The sequence below is a fragment of the Pseudozyma hubeiensis genome, assembly GCF_000403515.1.
Source record: "Pseudozyma hubeiensis SY62 DNA, scaffold: PHS38, whole genome shotgun sequence".
NCBI lineage: Eukaryota > Fungi > Basidiomycota > Ustilaginomycetes > Ustilaginales > Ustilaginaceae > Pseudozyma > Pseudozyma hubeiensis.
In genome coordinates, this window is record NW_012133820.1 from 64,909 (window position 1) to 85,478 (window position 20,570).

Consider the following 20,570-nt stretch of genomic DNA (forward strand, 5'->3'; position numbering starts at 1 on the left):
GGGCGGATGACGAGGATGTCCTGAATGAAGGTCTGGACGAAGTTTCATGGGAGAGCCCGTTGTTTTGAGCGCAGTCACGAGGGGACGGGAAGTGGTTTGCAGTGCTGCAAAGAGAAGCATCCATCCGAACTCCGCCCGAAGCTGACATCGTAGACCAGCTGCCGGTGACCATCGCTACCACATCCTTTTGTCTAGCACCAAGTCCGCACCACCGTGAAGCATCGCACCCACTTGATTCAGCATTGCCGTTCTCTCTTTGTTGAACCAAAGATATCTTGTTCTCATATCATCTTGACATCGCCGTATCACAGGTATAATCAGCAGTGTATGCAAGAGGTGGACCTATGATGCAGGACCCTCGGCGTTTTTCCTTCTTTTCTGTGCTTCGGCTCCACTCTGCGTGATTTGGCGATTCTTGACGTCGCCCTCGCTTAGAGTTTGCCTGGCGATAAAAAAGACTTTCCTAAACAAGAAGGTGTGCGGCAGTGCAACGATGACCAATTTATTTAGCATTGGAGCGGCTCGATTCCCACCGTCGAACTTGAATCGCTCGATGTTTGTGTACCTGCTTATTTGGGCGGTTCCTTCCTCATCGGTTGCTACTAGCATCAATTCATGTCCAACGTAGCTCAGTGACCGTTTCCTTACTCGTCAGACCGAGCCGATCCGACCGGCCATCAAGCCCTGTGACCGTAGATAACGACACCTTCCATGTCTGGACGGAAAGTGCCCGGTGGCTGAATATGCTGATCATGTCCTATGTCTTCGTTCTGTGGACACGACAAGTCGCACCGGCTATCCTCGCCTTCGCAGACCTTCCCGAATGGTCAAGCGACGGGATCCGCACAAATTGTCGCGGGTGAGACACTCACCGCCCCTATCCGGTCCAACTCGTGAGAACCGGATGCCTCGTCGGATCCCGAGAAGCTCAGGCGCTGACCCCGCCACACTCTCGACATCTCGTACTGAGGTGTTCGCCGATAGATCGGGCCACGACCGTGAGCTCAATCTGGTTGACGACTTGTCCGTTTCGGACGGCTCCGAGCGAGTGAGATTTGTGTTTGCGGCAATGGAAGCCCGCTGGACCCTGCGTCGGTCTCAGATCCATCCAACGCGAGCGGAAAGAGAGATGTCACGTGAACGTGAACGTGTCTCGGTCTAACACATTTGATAGAATTCCCTCCACATTGCGGAGACCCTCTGTCCTGCGCAACATATTGTTCGAGAAGAAAGTGAATGACCTGCTTCACCGCCATCCTGACTCTGAATCGCTCCACCGAGACGACAGACAACAACAGCTATGGCGATAGAAACAACAGCCTCGACTGAAGCTGATTCCAAGTATCGCTCGTCCTGGTCACTCCCAGGATCCGCCGAGCGAAACTCGCGCCCCATCGCCGAAGCGCTCTCCACCCTCCTCTCTTCCTCCTCCTCATCCGACCGCAAACCGATCATCCTCGAAGTAGCCTCCGGCTTCGGCCACCAGATTCGCGCCCTCGCCTCCGTCTACCCGCACTGTCACTTTCAACCCAGTGAAGCCGACGACTACCCTCGCGCTCAAATCGATTCGCTCATCTCTTCCCTCCCCAACGTCGGCAAAGCGGAATCTCTCGACCTTCTCAGCCAGAACGACTGGCTCACCCTCGTGCACAATGCTTCCGGCGAATCGGGTCGTCGCGAACAGGATGTTCTGTTTGATGGTGTCGTTGCTTGCAACTTGACGCACATCGTTCCTTGGAACGTGACGGAGAGTCTGTTCAGTCACCTAGACCCGAGGGTGGGATATGTTACCCAGCAGGGGTATAGGAATTTGCTCTCGAGGGACGGTTGGATTGCGATCTACGGCGCGTTCAATGAAGACGGAAAGTTCACGAGCGAGGGTAACCAGAAGTTCGATGAAGAGATTCGTAAGAGGGATGAGCGGTTCGGGTTGAGAGACGTGCAGAACGAGCTGGTGCCCTTGGCGTATAGACACGGATACGAGCTGTCGGAGAGGATAGAGATGCCTGCGGGGAATCTGTTTCTCATCTTTCGATTGCGCAAGGAATAGAAGCTGGTCGTCAAAATGCTATGGATCAGCCGTGAGGGATTGATCGAGCGTTGCATTACCAATCGTGAACGTCTACGATGGTGCGGTCTAGATCGATCGTGATGGTCTTGCTCCTGCCCTTCCACTGATCATTCTGTTGAATGGTATCCAGAAACAGGTGGTACCCCGGCATGTACCTGTCCACAAAAGCCTTGACTCCTTCGTCCGACATTCCTATCCCACCGTTACTTGCCTTCATCGCATGCTCCTGCTGCGTCCTCCAAATATAGACGTTGTCCAGGTTTGTAGGCTTGATTTGCAGAAAGACACTGAAGTGAGTGTACCACGCTGCATACGCTTCGAGGTTGCGGTTGACCTGTTGGAGTGCGTCCAGCGTATAGCGTCGTAGTGGTGATTCGGGATGACTCGTTTCCTGTTTTGCCTCCACTTGAGACGGGGGTATTGAAGAAAATCCCATGCTCCAGCCTTCGAGGATGAAGACATCCAGAGGAGCGTTGAGTGTGGGGCTACCTTCGGAGGTTGGTACTCGATCGCCTTCGCCGTCGAACAAGCTCTTGTCAAACACCGGCATTCGAACAACTTCCTTCTGTCCAATCGCAGACTCTTCGTTGATCGCGTGTACTTGATCAAGAATCTGTTTGCCGAGCTCGACATCGTGTGTACCTGGTTGACCTCGACCAGAAAGAAGTGGATTTGTTGGGTTCTCCGCCGCGACTCGCCGCAGGTTTTGATGTGTGTGATACAGGTCGTCCGTTGAGAGAACTCCAACGGTCAAACCTGACGATCGAAGGTGTTGGACGAGGGAGCGAGTGACGGTCGTCTTACCGGATCCCTGCGGACCTTGCATCGCTACAAAGAGCGGCGGGGTAGCATTCTTGGAGTCGAACCGCGAGCGAAGGGACTTGAGTTGCTGGACGACATGCTGACCAAAGACATCAACGGCTCGAAGCGGCGTCTTTGCTGCGGAGGCCGATGCCATGATGGTTCACTACAAGAGAGAGCGGGGTCGTGGCTCGCAGGCAAGGTAGCAGAATGTCTCTGGATTGATCAACAGCAAGCCGGCTTTTTGGCCGGACCAACAAATGCGGGGTTGATTTCGGCGAATTTTAATCGCTGTTACGCCGTCCAATTGGTAGAATCGGCAATTTCGCGAAACTTGACACGAGGCTCTGCTGACTGTCAACCAGCTCAACCTCCTTGCATGAAGCTGGCGGGCGGTATGAAGCAGCCTTTCGCAGCTTTGAGCAGTTTTTACGAAGCACTTCGCATTCTGAAGGCTGATCCACAACGTCAGGCAAAGGACAGAGATGGTGCGCAAGAGGCTGCATTGACCACAGACAAATACACATTAGCATCGGATGCTGAAGGTGTGTGCCACAGATCTGCGATTCAAAGACGTGTCGGCGTCTCAGAATCAACACCAAGTGCGAAGGAAGCGCGGCGACTTTTTTGCGATTCTCTAGCCAACGTTGGTCCAAACTTGCATTAGCATGTGTGCGAGGTCACGTCAAGCAGCAGCAGTCGCGGGAGCCCCGTCGTGTCATGCAGAGATGCGCTGGCGCACACTCAGAGCGAGCTCGGTGAGCGATCCCGCCGGCTAGCGAGGTGATTCTGTCGATCCATGCAGCTTGAAGACCGCGTTCGAATGGACGTGGGCTTTCAATGCACATCTAGCCGAATCGTGGAATGTGTACGGCGTTTTTTATTGTTCTGAAGCCAGTACAGTACCGCCTGAACTCGAGCCGGTGGAAGCAGACCCGAGGGTCTCTGCTGACCAGCCGGGGCAGGAGGTCATGGCAGAGACATGCTAACTTGTAGCGAGCTAGCGGTCCATGCGTGCTCGTTACTGGGACATGAGCTTTGCGGGTTAACCAGAACAAAGCGGTGCTGACAGCAGGGCGGTGTCCTGACGAAGGCCAACGACTAACGCTTGTACCGCGTCGCCCCTTTGCCCCTCTCAAGAACGCTCCTGAGACTTGCCTACAGGTCTAGCTCAATGAGGCCCTTGCTACAAGAGCTCATTGAGGCTTTCGTTCGACCCAACCATCATCATCACTCCTCTCCACCGCGTTTCTTGACTTGTCCCCCCTGCCACCTTGTATCTCTTCCACATCTCCACACTCTCTCTGACCTCAACTAGTGCCTTCATTTCCATCGCTCACCCACAAATTTGACCTCCTTCGACAAGATGCACATTGGATCAATGCTAGGAAGCATCACCCTTGGCCTCGCCATCGCCACCGCGTCGGCTGTAGCTGCCACCGACAACGCCACCCCCAAGGTAACCTCTGTCGATCCTTCCTCCTCTCGCATCGACTCAGCGACAACTCCTCCCACCACCTACAACGCAGCCTCTGGCTCCCTCTCCCACCCACCCCAGTCCGATGGACGCCACGACATCCGCTTCACCCTCCTCGGCTGCCCCTCCACCGTCCGACCCAAGATCTCTGGCACATCCGGCAGCAAAGGAACCTTCACCCCCTCCCCACCCGGAAGCATCATCGTCCCCTCCGACTTCGTCGGTTCCGTCTATCTCACCGGCGAAGGTTGCGGAAAGTACGGCGACAACTGTCAGTCGGTCGATCTGACGTTCGAACCGAACCCGAGCAAGACGGTGAGGAGCTATGTGAATCTGGATGCCATGTATGGGAAGAGGTTCTTGTTCCCGGTCAAGGCCAGGTTCGATGACAGTGAGGGTAAGCGGGATGCAGAGGTGATTGAATGCGGCGATTACGATTGTGTTGATGGAAGTAGGGATCCGGATGATTTCATCTCGAACAGGATCTACTCGAGCACCAAAGGTGTCGGAGTGGAGATCGTGTATGATTGCAGGGCAAACACTACCTCGACGACTGACTAGGGTGCACTTTCTTCTATCGCCATTGGAGCCGGTCTTCACTCTTCTGTTGCGTTTCGTCTTTCCTCTATCGAGAGCATGCCCAGCTCGGGTCTCGGTCGATCCGAGGACCCTCCCGTTTCATCGCGCATGTCCCTCTTCTGCCTCGATCGTCCTTTCGTTACGTGCACGTCCATTTCTAACCTCAACCTAATAGCACACTCTTTGCACGCTCCTATCATTGGTAAGACTGTGCTTGTGCCCTATCTTCCATTATCTCTCCGCGTCTATTCGAGCTTGACTCTTACTTCCTAGGTCGCAGCGCCTCCTCAGTCTCATCCTTCGTTCTCCCCGTCAAGAAATCCTCGACAACCTGTACAAACTCATTCGGCTTCTCGGCCTGACACCAATGTCCTGTATCCATCCTCACCAGCTTTGACTTGGTGAAGTACTTTTGGTTCGTCGGAATGTTCTTCCTGTTGACATACTTGCTCTTCGTCCCTTTGATGAAGAGCGTTTCACCATTCCAGCTCCTCTCCTGAGCGGACTCACTCGCACCCGCCAACTCCTCCTCCGTCGCGTTCGGAGGGTTGTACGGGAAATCACCGATCTGGGCAATGTTTTTGCGGATGAGATCGACGGGTATCCTCCAGCTCCACGTTTCAGCACCTGGTGGAGAACGTGTCAGGTTTGTGAGGAGGAATTGTCGGACTCCGAGATCCGATTCGGTGGCTTGTAGGATGGTATCAGCTTCGTGGCGTGAGCGACACGGTTTGTCGCGGATTTCGATCATGGCATCGATGTATCGTTCGAATTCAGGCGATAGAGGTCCACGTTTCGCTGACATGTCGACACTGATCAGATTGCGTATCATCCCCTGCGGTAGATCGGGATGCAGCGCAACGCTCATAGACACTTTTCCTCCCATGGAATGTCCGATCAGTCCCACGTTGGAGAGCTTTCGGGACGACATGAAGTTGATGACGTCTTGAGCCATATCCGAGTAGGCGAGCGAGTCGACGTGCGGCGAAGTACCGTGATTGCGGAGATCGAGTGCAAAGACGGGGACTCCGAAACGGGATGACATGGCGCGTCCCAGCGATCGCCAGTTCTGCTTGGATCCAAACAACCCATGGCACACGACCAACGAGGAGACGGGCACTTCCGTACGACGTTTTTGTATCTGTTCAGAGGTGGGCTCGTATGCTTCGAAATCCAGGTCGACTGTCTGGCCCGTCGCTGGGGCGGCGTGCGACCTGGACGGGTCGGAAGAAGGTGTCGAGAGTAGACGCTTGCTGCAGCCTACGACGAGCGGTGCGAAGCGTGAGGAAGACCGAGCGGATCGCAGACACTCTCTCGGTAGTATCGCGAGCATGATGAAGCTTTACCGGGACGTGATGATCTTAGCAAGATGGAGGAGAGGACACGAAGGTCAAGCCTTCAAACACGAGAAGTGCACGGAATTTTTGAACCGTACACGAGCGAATTCCGCAAAATCTCAAAGGCCGATCAAGATACCGCAGCTTATCTGGTTCAACGGCGAGGAGGGCGAACTTCAACCACAGCAGAAACAGCATGCGATTTCAGGCAATACAAATACAGATGCGAATAAGCCGGATGCTTAAGTCGTCAAGCAAGCAGCTTTCGGCTGGCGACGTGAACTCAGCTCTCAGGAACAGCGGGCCCAGAAGCGCTCTTGGTGGTCGTATTCGTCTGTTCCGGAGCGGGTGTCGGTGTGGCAGCGCCCGAACCGGGAGTGCTCGCACCACCGTTGTCGAGCTTTCTTCGCTTCTTCCTCTCCTCCCGCGCTTTGATCTCCTCCTCGAGCTGCTTGCGTCGCTCCGTGGTATCAATGTGTCTCGGGCCGCCTTTCGCCGTCAGGATCTCTACACCAGTCTCGGTGATCAGCAATGTCTCTTCGGCCGCTGCTGATCGTGCACCATCGACAGTGGCCACGGTCCAGTCGTCAGGCCACGACAGATCTCTCCACTCTGTGCCGAGGTTGAGCATGGGTTCGATGGTAAAGATGTGGCCCGGCTTCATGATGCCGTAGCTCTTCTTGGTGGCGTGGTGATAGACTGTGGGTGCTGCATGGAAGCAGTTGGAGATGCCATGGCCCGTGTAATTTTTGACGACGGCGCAGCCTTGAGATTCTGCCAGCGGCTGGATGACCCGGCCAATCTCGCCGTAGGGGACGCCGGGTCCGCAGATGTTGATCGCTGCATCGAGGCATTCTCGAGCGACACGGATGAGCTTCATCGACTCGGCATCTTCCTCTGCCTTCTTGCCGACGGGGAAGGTTGCGTTGAGATCACCGTGGTAGCCCTTGTGAAAGAGGGTGACGTCGATGTTGAGAATGTCGCCGTCTTCCAAGGGTCGCTGATCGGGGATGCCGTGGCAAATGACCTCGTTGATGGAGCTGAATCGGAAGGCAGGATGCAAAATGACGCCAAGGTTAGCGGCGGTGACCTTTGTGAAGGTGCTCGATCGCCTTTATCTTATTACTTACGTGCAGACGCTCTTCGGGTAGCCGTGGTAGCCTAGAGGACTGGGATAGCAGTCTCTCTTAATGGCTTCCGCAAACACAATCTTGTCGATCTCGTCGGTTGTGACTCCGGGCTTGGCAGCGGCAGCAGCAAGCTCAAGAACCTCGCGAGCAAGCTGTGTTGGCGTAGAAGGAGCAAGGTCAGTGAATGATCTCACGAATCTGGTGGTCCGGAAGTGCGACGCAGAACCTACTGTAGCAGATTGTCTTACCCCGTCCTGATCGGCCTTGGAGTTGACCTTGATATTGCGTGACTCGAGGAACTGTTTGAGCGAATCGAGAAACAGGCCGAGGAGGAGAAAGGCAAGCAGAGTGGATGCGTAGGCTGCGTCAGCGAAACCCGAGCGTCTCACGAACAGAAAGGGCAGGGAGACGGTCAAGAAAGGAATTCTGACCTGCCACCAGAAATGCAACCACATCCTCACCCCTTCTCTGGCGTAGTTGGGCCTTCGAATCGATGGCGGGATCTTTGGCTTTAGGCTCAAAGGATAGACCGCCTTGACCGAGCCCGAGTACTTGAAGCTTCGGATGCTGGCGAATGGATCGAATGTGAACGAGCTGCCAGCAGCTGCTGCTGCTGCTGCTTTGTCGTCGCTTTGAGTGGTAGCTGTCGGCGCCATGGTGCCACAAATCTGATGCAGAGATATAATGGTTGCAAGAGAGGAGGGTGTCCATCTGACACATGTTCGCTGCCAGAATACGAGAATTGCATGCATGCACGCAACTCAATTTTTCTTATACTTGGGTTTCCGAAATTTTGGACTCTGTCTCCACTATGATCCATATGAAGCCATAATGTTAGATTGTGCGAACAACACCACACACACTACTTTGCCATTGGCATCATACATTGCACACATGGGAGGTTTTTGAGGTGGTTACAGCCTACGTGACGTCAAGCTTTTAGATACCTCGGCCACCAGTCACCTCGAGGATTTGACCGGAAACATAAGAAGCAAGAGGACTGGCGAGGAAGAGGATGGATGCGGCAGCCTCCTCAGCGTCACCTGGTCGACGAAGAGGAATGTCGGCAACCGCAGTGACCGCCTGCTGCTTAGAGTCGCCGCCGGTAGGTCGACCCGGGATACCGAGCGCGATCTTCTTGCCGTCGATCTCGATGGAAGCGCCGGCCTCCTTGGCCTGAGTGAGACGCGTGTTGATCCAGCCGAAAGCAACGCAGTTGACACGCACACCGAACGGACCCCACTCCTTGCACATGGTCTTGGTCAGACCGAGAACACCCGACTTGGCAGCAGAGTAGTTGACCTGACCCACGTTGCCGTGCGTACCCGAGGTGGACGATACGTTGACGATGGCCATGTTCTCGCGCTTGCTCTCGTCCTTGATGCGGAAGTAGGGAGCGGCGGCACGGATGATGCGGAAGGGAGCGGTGATGTGGCAGTCGAGCATGAGCTGGAAGGTGGCGTCGTCGGTGGTGTGCGCCATCTTATCAGCAGTGAAACCGGCGTTGTTGACAATGATGTTCAGCTTGCCCCACTTGTCGACAGCGGCCTTGACTACACGCTCGCCAAAGTCCTTGTCCATGACGTTGCCGGCGAGGGGGATCGCCGACCCTCCGGCCTTTGTGATCTGGGATGCAACATCCTGCGCCTTTTTCGAGTCGAGGTCCGAGACGACGACGTGGGCGCCGTGGCTGGCGAAGAGCTTTGCGGTAGCTTCACCGATACCCTGACCAGCACCAGTGACGATGGCGACCTGACCCTTGAGGAGGGGAGCAGCTGTACAAGATGATGTTTAAGAGGATGACAAGGGTCAGTGGACCGCGATTGAGAAGGTGATGACGAAAGGAGAACTACTTACGACCAGCAAGGTGACCAGCGACCTGTGAAACTCGTTGCGACATGGTGATTGCGAGGGATAGCTTTGTCACGGCAGAACACTTGTTTGGGGAGATGGATCAAAAATCGCGAAGAGCTGCTTAGGCTATAAGTAGCAGTTGATGAAGGATGAAGGTGTTGAGTCTCTTTCGGATGCGGGGTCTTTGGTGGGAAGCGTGAGCCGGTCAGACGGTTCGTGTGTGTTGCCGAAGCTTTTCGTCGAAGCAAAAGACAAATCTGGGGCAAGCGCTGCACCACCAAAAGAGCCGGGCCGGTAGGCACCCTCGATACCCGGAGCGTGGGCGTGTCCTCTCGGCCGTCACAAGAGTTGAGATCTAACAGACGGAGAGGGAATCTCGCATTTAGAGCGCGTCGAAGAAGTCGGAAACAATTAATCGGATGACGTGAATGTGACAAGCCGCGGTGGACTCCTCTTCCGTAGCTGCTTGCCAACAGAGACAACAGGTGCGAGAAGGACCGGAAGGCGCGCCAAGGCCGCTGATAAGTGTAGCGAGAAGAGCAAGCCATTCTGATGCGTTGTCAAGGCCGAAGAGTTACGAAAGGCCTTGATGGCTCAAAGTTGGATTCTGAGTTGCTAGCGTAGACTGCTCGGCTGAATGCTCTTGATGGCATGGCAACAGACAAGGGGCTAGGCTGTCTAGCCGACTCGATATTGATTTCATGCATCCGAACCCTGCAGCGCGTCGGCTGAATCACGTCTGCCATGAAATTGTTTCCCCATGATCTTCGTGTCTCTTCCTCGTCAAAAGTTGGCCGGAACGGAGCTTCGCATGGTGCAAGGACCGTGCCCATCTCGGTCGGACCACGCCAGATGTTTTCGCCTCGCTAGTTCGGTCTGTCATCACAACCACCAGCTCAGCAGAACGTTGTGGTAGTTGACTTTGACGCTGTGCAACGCTGTCGTCCTCGCCTTTCATGGTCGGAACCACTTCGATATCCCCGTCATGAACCTCACTGTACGCTACATTGCGCTCGCCGTTATCTCGGTCCTCTCGCTACATTACTTGGCCAGCTACACATCAACAGCCTATCAAGATCACGTGGAGACGCTGCGCTCGTCTTGGTCTTCTTCATCGTCGAATGCCGTCGACCTCACCAACCCCTTTGCCAACACGCCAAAGGCCAATGCGACCTTTGTCATCCTCTGTCGCGAAAGAGACATCCAAGGCATCCTCGAAAGCATTCAATTGCTCGAAAGCACCTTCAACGATCGTCCCCATCATCGCTACCCATACGTCTTCTTGAACGATGACCCCTTCTCCGACACCTTCAAACTACGCATCTCTCGCGCCATCTCGTCCACCGTGGAGTTCGGTCAGGTTCCACCAGAGCACTGGGACATTCCACCAAGCATCGACCTCGTCAAAGCGCAAAAGGCGTGGGATCGAGCAAAGAAGGCTGGCATGCCCTACGGCGACTCAAAGTCGTACAGGCAGATGTGCAGGTTTCAATCCGGGTTCTTCTTCCGTCACCCGCTTGTGCTCAAGTACAAGTACTATTGGAGGATCGAGCCAAATGTCAAGTTCTTTTGCGATTTGACCGACTTCGATCCTTTCCGCTTCATGCAACAGAACAAGAAAGTATACGGATTCGTGCTAGCACTGCACGACATTCCTGGCACCATTCGGACGTTGTGGATCTACGTTCGACAGTGGTACGAGAAGAACTCGCATCTGCTCGCACCCAACAACATGTTTGGCTTTGTCACCAACGACAACGGGCGTGGATACAACAAGGTAAGTTCAGCGCATGTCTCGCCTCTTCCCTTTCCCCTCCTCGCCTGTGCAGCTCACTGACCCGTTCTCTCCACACCTCTTCGCAGTGTCATTACTGGTCCAACTTCGAAATCGCCGACATGGACTTCTACCGATCCGAAGCCTACCTCTCCTTCTTCAACCATCTCGATCAAGCCGGAGGATTCTTCTACGAGCGATGGGGCGATGCACCCGTCCACTCCATCGCCGCATCCCTCCTGCTCGACAGGTCTCAAGTCCACTACTTTGACAACATGGGCTACCTTCATGCACCCATCATGCACTGTCCGAAACCACCAAAGGCGAATGCGCTTTCACCGCACACTGGCAGATCGCGCTGCTATTGCGCTCACGAAGCATCGTTCACTTTCGACGACAATCGCCAGTCTTGCATGTACAATTACTACGACGTCAATGGCTGGAACTCGACAGCGGCAAGGGAAGAGCTGAGGAACATCCAAGATATTTGAAACTCGATCGCATCTGTCTCTCATCGTTCATGTATTACTACAACATCATGGTTCTCTGCAATGGAAACGAAAAGTTTCTCACGGACTTGGCGAGAGCACGAAGAAGCGGTTTCCCACGAAGTGAAGACAGTCTAAAGGGACACAAACGCGTGTCATTGCGGCAAAACAAAGTGGAAATGGGCGAGCAGCTAGAGCAAAGCATCAGCTACGAGCTGTATCTCGTAGCTGCGAGAAGAGGTGCTGCTTCAAGCACGGCACTTGTGATCAGAGCCTATCAAAGAAAGCAGCGAGAGAAGCAGAAGGGACGCAAACGAAATCAGACGTGTTGTCGAGAAGGAGAACAAATAAATCTAGCAAACGCGCGCCGAAAGAGCAGCAACGCGTGAAGACGCTGCCAAGGCCAGCGAAACAAACGTCGCGAAACTAACCGATGGTGTTGATGTCGAGGAAGAACCATTCGACGTTGACGACCTTGGAGTAGTCGGTAGGGTTGTGACCCTTGTTGAAGAACTCGTCGTACATGTTGGTGTCGATGAGGATACCCTGCTGCGGGTAGCTGGGATCCTCCTTGCCGGTCGAGTCCCAGTTGCCTCCGTTGTGGTCGATGACCCAGGCCTGCACCCACTTTTCGGCGTGCTCGTCGGTCTTGGGAATCTTGACCATGGCGCGAACCTTGCATCGTCGATCGTACAGGTTGTTCATGTAGAGGTAAGGAACGCCGATCGAGTACTGGGGCACACCCTCGGGGAACTGGTAGGTGTTGGTGGTGTCAAAGCAGGCACCAGCGACCGTGCTGGGCTGAGCCTTGAAGGGCTTGGCGACCGAATAGGCGTGGTACTCGTACGAGGGGGACAGGTAGCACTGGAAGAGATTGTTGTCCATCCAACCGTAGCTACCGGAGTAGTGTCGCCACTGGCACTGAGGGAAAGTCGACCTGACGTTCTTAGGAGCAGGCATTCCCTTGCCGCCGCGAAGCAGGTACTCGTTGGCGAGGTTCCTGCCGAACTCGGGGTTCTTCTGAGTAGCAGCGCTTGCAGCTGCGTCATCGCGACGAACGAACTTGTCGGCAGAGAAGGTGATGTCGCCGACAGCTTGAGCAGCTGGAATTAGCGCAGCAGCAGCGCAAACGAGAGCACCGAAGGCGAACTTCATGTTGAATAGCTTGAGAGAGGGCAGATTGTCTAAGGGGATCAAAGGAGAGTAGGTACGAGCTCGGAGGGAGTGTGAGGATGAGGGTCAAAACTTCTCTGATTCCAGCTCGAGACGTCCCTATAAGTACTTGTCACCCGTAAGCTGCACCCGCTCAAAAGCCCAAGGACGCATTGAGAAAGTCACTCGTGTTGACAATGCACACCACATTCTCGTTCGTTCCTGGCAACGGTGACCGCCCCCTCCCACATGAAGCTGTGAGCGAAAGCTGAGGTCTTCATACGAGACGATCACGCACGGACTCACACCGCCACCGAAAAAAGGCGGGACCTCTCATTTCAAGCGGGTCTGTCGATCATCGCATGCAACTATGGATCCTAGCGAGACCGAATAAATGCAGATGTATGTCCGTGGGTTAGCCAATACGCCGCCAAACCCACCGTCGCCACTGGGAGCAGCACCCACCCTTAGGTCGAGACGCGGCAAGTGGGTTGTGACTGGGGCGAGACGAGCAAGCAGCCTCGCGTGAAGGAGCTGACATGCCGTTTTGACCCTTAGAGCAATCACGCATGGAATCGTCAAGAGTGACAGGCGATCCGACCGTGCGCTGCCGAACATCTTGCACGGGAGCCGAGCCGCAACGACCACGTGAGCTCGTCCTACTTCTTTCTAGAATCTCTCCTGCGAGAACTTGTCTTCTCAGTCGGTCTGGCGACGTACATCCTAGCTCCTCAGCCTCCGTTCTGGTGCGATTCTTGCTGTACAATATTATGTCATCTAGTAGTCGTTTCCCGTTCACCTGCAGAGTCGCCTGTAGCGCAGATATGAGATCAAACCGGTCTACTTTGCGATCTTGACCAAATGCAACACTGATAGCGTGGGATCATGGTACACAAGCCTGCACCCCTGCAGGATCGAAAGGAAGCAAAGAGCCTGTGCACAGCAGACTCGTACGATATTGCTCAAAACGAATCGCAACGAGATGTCCATCGGTCGACAGAATCCACTCATGGACACGACTGCACAGTGAGACGTCGTCAAGAGAAAGATCCAATGCAGAGTGTGCGGCACCTCAGCTGAGTGAGCAGTTTGACAGGAACGGTCGCAAGCGCTAAGCGAAGTGGGGTGAAGGTGGTACATGCACGACAACGGGCTAGGCTGGCTCGCTGCATCGACCCACGTTGCGATCGTTCGGTGTTCCGAAGTCATCCCACGCCGCTGTCAGTGGCGACCAAGCGCGATGCACTCTGGTTCGGATGCCGCACACTCGGCAAGCAGACCGAGCGAGCGAAGCAAGGGTTCATGCACAGCAAACACACGTGGCATGATCGCGTCAAGACTAGTGTAGACATACTGTATGGTACGAGGGTATCGGGGAGACTTATGTACAATGCATATCGACGCAAGATCGTTCGTGCGAAGGGGCGAGATCAGCACCCACCGCCGCCTCCACCACATCCACCGCCGCCACCGCATCCACCTCCACCACCAGCACATGCGGCAGCTCCGAAGCCACCTCCGTACGCCGTACCAGCCATGAAGCCTCCTCCAGCGGCGAGTGTACCGACCGCTGACAGACCATACACGCCGTACATGCTGTAGGCGTTGATGGTGGCATCGCCCGTGGAACCGCGGCTGACGTAGTGTGTGCTGTAGAGTGGGCTGTAGTAGAATGGGTAAAGACCGGGAGTGTTGTATCCGAACCTGTTAAGTGATGGGAAAAAGCAAGGGAATGACTGTAAGTAAGATGTCGTCCGTGTGGGTTACGGGCTCGAGATGAAACATGTCAGCAAGGGTGACTCACACGAATGCACTTTCGTGGCCTTCTCGGCGCTTGCCTTGAGCCCACTCCTTGATCATCTCTTCGCGCAGCTTGTCGTGGCGGTGCTCCTCCTCCTTGACGATCACGGCCGAATGGGTGCTGGGATGACTGGCATCTTGCCAGGTAGCAGAGTCGTCCTGTTCGTCGCCGGGAAGAGCCTTGGACGCCCTCCATTTGCCCTTGAGACGTGAAGCGAATCCAGATCCCTTCGCTGGCTCGTCTGCGGCATCGGTGGTTGCGTTGCTGCTGCCGAGCAGGCTCTTGAGCTTCTTGACGGCGCCAGGATTGTTGTACACGCAGCCACATAACGAGTAGGGCTGACTGTATCGTTGCTTCCACAGCGCGGCGGTACGATCGAAAGCTTCTTTGAGGATACCCGTCTCGATGGCATCGTCGTGATTGATGAAACGGCCGACGTAATGGAAGGTCTGATCGTAGTAACGAGACTGCAGTTGGTGAGTGTGCCAGCAAAGATCGATGTCGAGAGTAGGCGTCAGGATCGAGTAGGTAGAAGCCATGAGATCGAGATACTTGTTGTAGCGGATCAAACTTCGAGTGAGGACGTCATCGAGCACGCCTTGATCCAAGAGCTGCGGGTGCTTGGACCACCCAAGCTTCTCCATCTCCATGTTGAAGCTTGTCTGGCGCTTGACTGCGTCGACTACGTCGCAGAGACCCTCGCCGTAGGCAGCTGCGTTGCCGTTCTGGTAGCCGCGCATGAGCATGGCGATGCGCGCCATCTGTTGAGCCTTGTACTCGGACGATCTGAAGCGGGGGGTGACGGCGTCGCTCAACCACCTTTGCTCGAACCACTCGCGGAATGCTTTGATGTTGTAATCGCACTGTGAAGCCACATCGTTGATCTCTTGAGGGTCGGTGGCATCGGTCGGCTTTTGGTGCTTGCTCAACGAAGCCTCGGCGATCTTTTCGTGGCGAAAGATGGGCAGGAGCAGTTCTTCGCCGAAATGGTCTCGAGCCGAACGCTTCTTGTTGATGTCGCCTAGCATGGTTCCGGCCATGAAGAAGACAGGTTTGGTCTGGTGGTGCTGAGGCCTTCCGGGTGACTTGCGCCAAACGTCGTAGTCATCGAGAAAACGACGCATCTGAAGATGATCGGCGGAGATGGACTGACTGCAGTTGGCCGTGTTGGAGCAGTGTCGCTCCCAGTCTTTCTCGCCGATGCCTACTTGATGAGGCTTCTCGCCAATACCGGTCCAGGGAACGAATTGAGTTGCCGAGCAGCGCGGACAGGTGATGCGTAGACCGAAGATAGTACCACCATGATTTTCTTGGGCGTTTGTGGGGTGACCAGGCGGAGGTTGAAGGCTGAGATCCCACGGCTGCTTGGAGCGTTTGGAAGTGATGGCCTCGTGCCAGTTGGCCTTTGCGAGCTCGACGTCGTTGAGGATTGGGAGAGTCGGATGAACGCGTTGGGCCAGCTGGTGAAGTGGATAATCGAAGAGCGAGAGGCTATAGCGGGAGCGGAGGCGCAACGTCTCTTCTTCCTTGACCATAGGGTTGAGATGGTAGGAATGGAGCATGAGCGCTACATCGAGAGGCGGAAGGGCAAAGTCTGGGAGTTGAAAGCCATCGAGTTCCGTCTTGGACTTATCTTGCTGGCGTGCTGGTTTGAGCGACGTGTTGTAGTGATTGGCGAGCGTCTCCGAGGCGAGGACATGGGTGCACCAGAGCTCGAGACGATAAGCGGCGCGGTTTAGAAAGATGTTCCAGCGACGCTCTCGGAGAAGCTGTTGGCTCATCTCGGCTTCAGCCTGGTCCACCTCCTGCTGAGTAGGTCTGTGGCCCGATTTTGGATTGACGTTGAGGAGGGGCTCAGCAGCTGGCGCATAGGGCGGAGGAGGAGCATCGATGCCTGGCTCGTCAATGTGACCTGCATCGTGATGGCAGGAAGGATAATCAAAGTACTCTGTGCCATCGTGAACCGCCTGGCGCAGTCGGTCAAAGAGGTCGAGCAGTTTGAGATGGTCCTTGAGTTGGTCGAGGGTGCAGAGTTGTTCTTTGATGTTTCTGTAGCCTACTCGAACGCCATCGCTGACGGCCCTTTGGAGCTCCTTACGCTCTTGCTGAGTGAGACCGGGACCATCGCAGATCTTGAGCGAAGCGTTGGACAGCGTTGTGGCGATCCGATCGACTTCGGCCACACCATGTGCAGCAGCAACATCAGATGTGGCAAATTCGTAGGTCGGGGCGTGCTCAGGAGGGCTATCGGTAGAGCCCGAAGAGGAGCCATGGCTCAACGGCGGAGTGATGCTCTGTGTCATGATCAGAAGCGCTAAGGATGGTGATGGATGTGGTTTGCGGGGAAGGCGGCGCGAGATATCTTGCCACCCCTTTGTAAGTCGAAGTAGCCACTTTGACCCCGGACTCTGTTCGTCAGACGTCACTTGTCGAGCGATTCCGGCGGAAAAAGTACCGCCTCGTGCAAGGCGGGGCTGATAAGGCGGCACAATAGAACACGGTTGCCACCACGCTTCCAGAACGAGGGTCGCGAAGCTGCGGGGAGGCGAAAGGCTCCAACGGAGTTCACACGGTCGCTGTTAGCGAAGCGTCCAAAGCAAGCGAGTTCAGGCTGATTCCACATCCGAGCTTATCATGTTCGTGCACAGCCCAGATTATGCCAAAGCAGGGTCCAATGCAGCGCTCGACAAGAACATGCAGGGCAGGAGCGTCATGTGACGCCAGTCGAAACGTCTGTGGCAGGATCAGCTTGTTCCCGGTCGGCGGCTGACCGAGTCGCCGGTCGCGCCTCTTCCCTGGTTTGTTAGGCCTGAAGTTGCAACATGATCAAATTAAAAACATTTCGGGTTCATCTTTTTGGCGTCGAATTTATTTTTTCGGAGCACTGACGAGAAAAAAACGTGAAACGGACCCGAATGCCAGAATGTGTGTTTGGACTGGACCCTTGACTCTCTTCGTCCCCCGGTCGGTCGACCATCTGACCATCTTCACCGTCAATACAGCGGCTCTAGAAACAACATGTCGGCGATCCGAGTCGTGCACCCAGCGCCTGACGTCAAGCGCGGCGTACAGTACTGGGAAGGCGTCGAGGCAAGCGTCGACGGTGTTCTTGGAGGGTTTGGCCACGTCTCACGAGTGGAATCGTTAGGAACACGATCCTTCCTGCTCGGCCTTCTTCCACACCTCTCGTTCTGTGCTCCTGCATCGGCCAACGTCTCATCGACGCAATGGAAGAAGGATCGTATCGCGGAAAGGGGTGGCAAGGGTAAAGCACGCACTCGGGCTCTCGACTGCGGAGCTGGGGTTGGACGAGTGACTCAGCATAGTCTCCTCCCCATCTTTGACGAGGTGCACATGGTCGAGCCCGTCGCCAAGTTCCTGCACGAAGCCAAGGCACAGTCAAACACATGGCCGCAGATCAAGACACCGCCAAGCAAGTCTCCCTTTCAAGCACGCAAAGCGGTCCACTTTCACTGCTCGACGCTGCAAGATTTCGAGCCGAATCGACCGTACTCTTCTTCACCACGTGTGGGTGATGGCGATATCTCACCAACCGTGTCTATCGACGACGAACCATCGCAAGATCCCGCAACAGAGCAAGTCTCCTCAGTTGAAAGCGACGGCGTGGCAGGATCGCAAACAGAACCAGTATCCTACGATCTAGTATGGGCGCAGTGGTGCCTCCAGCACCTTTCGGACAGGGACTTGATATCTTTCCTGCAACGATCCAAGGCGGCTCTCAAGCAAGGTGGCATCATCGGCGTCAAGGAGAATGTCTGTACCGAAGAGGCAGATGGTACCGAGCGGGTTTGGTACGATGACGAGGACCACAGCATCACGCGTTCGACAAAAGCGTACGAGCGTGTGTTCAAGGAGGCCGGTCTCGAGATTGTCAAGTGCGAAGTGCAGTTTGGTATGCCTGCCGAGCTGTTCGTTGTCAAGATGTGGGCGTTGCGTTAGAAAGTCAGATGGTGCAAGATCTCATGGAAGCGATTTATTCTGTGATCGACCTGATAAGAGCTATGTGTCAAGGTTGTGATTGCAGAGAGTACATCTACGGGTATATTGTGAGTATGCATGTCACGGCAGCTAGTGCGTCGACTTGCGGATTTTGTCGAGCATGACCTCCATCCTCGCCCCCAGATTCGGCTGTCCTCTCGCTTGACCTGTGCGACTGCCACTGGGTTTGTTCCACATCTTGTTCTTCTTGAGTCGCTCCTGTTCCTTTTCCTCTTTGCTCCTTGTATCTCGCGTCTGATCCTCCGCATCGTCTCGGCGGCCAGCAGACTTGGGCAGCGGGTGTGGCAGCGGCTTGCTGCTCTTTGCTTTGCCGCCTGCTTTTCTCGGTCGAAGATCCTGCTTGCCCCCCGAGAGTGCGAAGTCGGGTTGTGCGCTGTCACCGTCACCTGCGCTGTCCTCGGGCGCAAATCGACCCTGATCCTTGGGTAACGCGAAGGGAAGATGCGAGCTCCCTTCGTCTTGCGCAACCACACGACTCCCTCGCTCTCCTAGCGGGGCAGCATTGGAGCTTGTTGCGCTGCCAGAAGCCGACTTGTCTTGTTTCAATTGCTTGTAGTAGTCCTTCTTCACTTTGGCTTTGTGGATGAGCTCGGCTTTGATGCGTTTGTGCTTGCCGAGGTACGCGCCATCCGGAAGATGCTTGGGACCGACCTGGAATCCGCCCGTCTTCTTGCCATTGGAAGGTGTTGCTGATGTGCGATGCTTAACAAGCTGATTCTTCGTAAACTTGGGAGCCGGCATGGTGTCGATGCAGTGACCACCAGTCGAGTGATGATGATGAAGAAGAAGGGGAGGAAGAAGAGGAAGAAGAAGAAAGCCAAGCTGGACCCTTTCTCACCAAACTCACAAATTTTGGGCTGCAGAGTCTTTCTGTGGAGGCTTGCGAAATTTATTCGGCTTCGTGCGAAAAAGAAGACCTGCAGAGTTGGAAGAACCCTTGCCAAACTCACTTCTTCTCGTCCAACCATCACCTCCTCTCATCATGGGCAAGTCAACAAAGGACAAACGCGACATCTACTACCGTCAAGGCAAGGCGGAAGGCTACCGCGCACGCTCAGCTTACAAGCTGCTGCACCTCAACGAGCAGTACGGTTTCCTCGGTGGATCCGAGGACTACGCTCTCGACGCTGCAGCCGCCTCGTCTTCCACGTCGTCGGCCGCGCCCACCGACACTTCAGAACATGCCTCCCGAAAACGCTTTCCTACTCCCACAAGAGTGGTCGATCTATGTGCTGCACCCGGATCATGGTCACAAGTGCTTTCACGACGTCTCGCATCCGTGCCTGGCTCACATCTCGTCGCTGTCGATCTGCAAGCCATGGCACCGCTCCCAGGCGTAACGCAGATCATCGGGGACATCACGACTCCCGCAACGGCGGATGCTGTTAGTATCGCCCTCTCCGATGGTCCCTCCGCACTGACTGCCGACAAAGGAAAAGGAAAAGCACGAGCCCAGCTCATCGTCTGCGACGGTGCACCCGATGTAACCGGCTTGCACGATCTAGACGAGTATCTTCAATCGCAACTCCTCCTTGCTGCCACGCAAATCACTTTCCGTCTACTCGAAGTGGGAGGCACCTTCGTAGCAAAGATCTTCACTCAGCACCCGCAAGCTGGGCTGGGAGCTTCGTTGGGGAACATGGATCTCAAAGGCGCCAGACCGGCCACTTCTGGTGCACTACTCGCCGATCAGCTTCGTCCCTTTTTCGACCGCGTCGACATTGCAAAGCCACGCAGCTCTAGGTTGGGCAGTGTAGAGCACTTCTTGGTGTGTCTCGGCTTTAAGCCACCACATAATCTGCCGGCAGGGATCGTAGGCAGTCTGGCCGAACCAACGTTGTCCGAGTCGACAGAAGATGACGCGAGAGAAGATCTCGTCCGCTACGCTCAGAAGCTCAGGTCGCAGCTCCAGCGGCCTACCGCTGCTAGCCAGGGTCAGGCACAATCACAGCAACAGCTGTCGGCGACACTTCCTTTTGTAGCACATGGCGACCTGAGTGGCTTTGATCAGCCATGACAAGGTTGCAAAGCTCGATCGCTTGTATTCATATCGATGAACAAATACAAATAGCCTTGGCCACCTGAT

At 55.1% G+C, this 20,570-nt stretch overlaps 11 protein-coding genes across 11 annotated transcripts; 6 read left to right on the forward strand and 5 right to left on the reverse strand.

Annotated features, from left to right (window-relative positions):
* Positions 1-904: 904 nt before the first annotated feature.
* PHSY_003705 (helicase SWR1) lies at positions 905-1,162 on the forward strand (the record flags this gene model as incomplete). Its single annotated transcript, XM_012334322.1, has 1 exon — positions 905-1,162. The coding sequence occupies one exon, from the start codon at positions 905-907 to the stop codon at positions 1,160-1,162; it is 258 nt and encodes an 85-aa protein (XP_012189712.1).
* Positions 1,163-1,300: 138 nt separating this feature from the next.
* On the forward strand, positions 1,301-2,050 carry PHSY_003706 (hypothetical protein; the record flags this gene model as incomplete). Its single annotated transcript, XM_012334323.1, has 1 exon — positions 1,301-2,050. The coding sequence occupies one exon, from the start codon at positions 1,301-1,303 to the stop codon at positions 2,048-2,050; it is 750 nt and encodes a 249-aa protein (XP_012189713.1).
* A 55-nt stretch (positions 2,051-2,105) lies between these two features.
* PHSY_003707 (hypothetical protein) lies at positions 2,106-3,029 on the reverse strand (the record flags this gene model as incomplete). Its single annotated transcript, XM_012334324.1, has 1 exon — positions 2,106-3,029. The coding sequence occupies one exon, from the start codon at positions 3,027-3,029 to the stop codon at positions 2,106-2,108; it is 924 nt and encodes a 307-aa protein (XP_012189714.1).
* Positions 3,030-4,238: 1,209 nt separating this feature from the next.
* Positions 4,239-4,910, forward strand: PHSY_003708 (hypothetical protein; the record flags this gene model as incomplete). Its single annotated transcript, XM_012334325.1, has 1 exon — positions 4,239-4,910. The coding sequence occupies one exon, from the start codon at positions 4,239-4,241 to the stop codon at positions 4,908-4,910; it is 672 nt and encodes a 223-aa protein (XP_012189715.1).
* A 280-nt stretch (positions 4,911-5,190) lies between these two features.
* PHSY_003709 (alpha/beta hydrolase) lies at positions 5,191-6,261 on the reverse strand (the record flags this gene model as incomplete). Its single annotated transcript, XM_012334326.1, has 1 exon — positions 5,191-6,261. One exon carries the CDS (start codon positions 6,259-6,261, stop codon positions 5,191-5,193), a length of 1,071 nt encoding a protein of 356 aa, XP_012189716.1.
* A 287-nt stretch (positions 6,262-6,548) lies between these two features.
* On the reverse strand, positions 6,549-10,082 carry PHSY_003710 (hypothetical protein; the record flags this gene model as incomplete). Its single annotated transcript, XM_012334327.1, has 5 exons — positions 6,549-7,305; positions 7,396-7,547; positions 7,857-8,063; positions 8,359-9,153; positions 9,828-10,082. 5 exons carry the CDS (start codon positions 10,080-10,082, stop codon positions 6,549-6,551), a joined length of 2,166 nt encoding a protein of 721 aa, XP_012189717.1.
* Positions 10,083-10,234: 152 nt separating this feature from the next.
* Positions 10,235-11,514, forward strand: PHSY_003711 (glycosyltransferase; the record flags this gene model as incomplete). Its single annotated transcript, XM_012334328.1, has 2 exons — positions 10,235-11,026; positions 11,113-11,514. The coding sequence occupies 2 exons, from the start codon at positions 10,235-10,237 to the stop codon at positions 11,512-11,514; spliced, it is 1,194 nt and encodes a 397-aa protein (XP_012189718.1).
* A 423-nt stretch (positions 11,515-11,937) lies between these two features.
* Positions 11,938-16,767, reverse strand: PHSY_003712 (hypothetical protein; the record flags this gene model as incomplete). The annotated part of the gene is made up of 3 exons (XM_012334329.1): positions 11,938-12,695; positions 14,195-14,367; positions 14,468-16,767. The coding sequence occupies 3 exons, from the start codon at positions 16,765-16,767 to the stop codon at positions 11,938-11,940; spliced, it is 3,231 nt and encodes a 1,076-aa protein (XP_012189719.1).
* Positions 16,768-17,482: 715 nt separating this feature from the next.
* On the forward strand, positions 17,483-18,424 carry PHSY_003713 (hypothetical protein; the record flags this gene model as incomplete). Its single annotated transcript, XM_012334330.1, has 1 exon — positions 17,483-18,424. One exon carries the CDS (start codon positions 17,483-17,485, stop codon positions 18,422-18,424), a length of 942 nt encoding a protein of 313 aa, XP_012189720.1.
* Positions 18,425-18,553: 129 nt separating this feature from the next.
* Positions 18,554-19,225, reverse strand: PHSY_003714 (hypothetical protein; the record flags this gene model as incomplete). Its single annotated transcript, XM_012334331.1, has 1 exon — positions 18,554-19,225. The coding sequence occupies one exon, from the start codon at positions 19,223-19,225 to the stop codon at positions 18,554-18,556; it is 672 nt and encodes a 223-aa protein (XP_012189721.1).
* Positions 19,226-19,466: 241 nt separating this feature from the next.
* Positions 19,467-20,501, forward strand: PHSY_003715 (methyltransferase; the record flags this gene model as incomplete). The annotated part of the gene is made up of 1 exon (XM_012334332.1): positions 19,467-20,501. The coding sequence occupies one exon, from the start codon at positions 19,467-19,469 to the stop codon at positions 20,499-20,501; it is 1,035 nt and encodes a 344-aa protein (XP_012189722.1).
* Between the last annotated feature and the right edge of the window lie 69 nt (positions 20,502-20,570).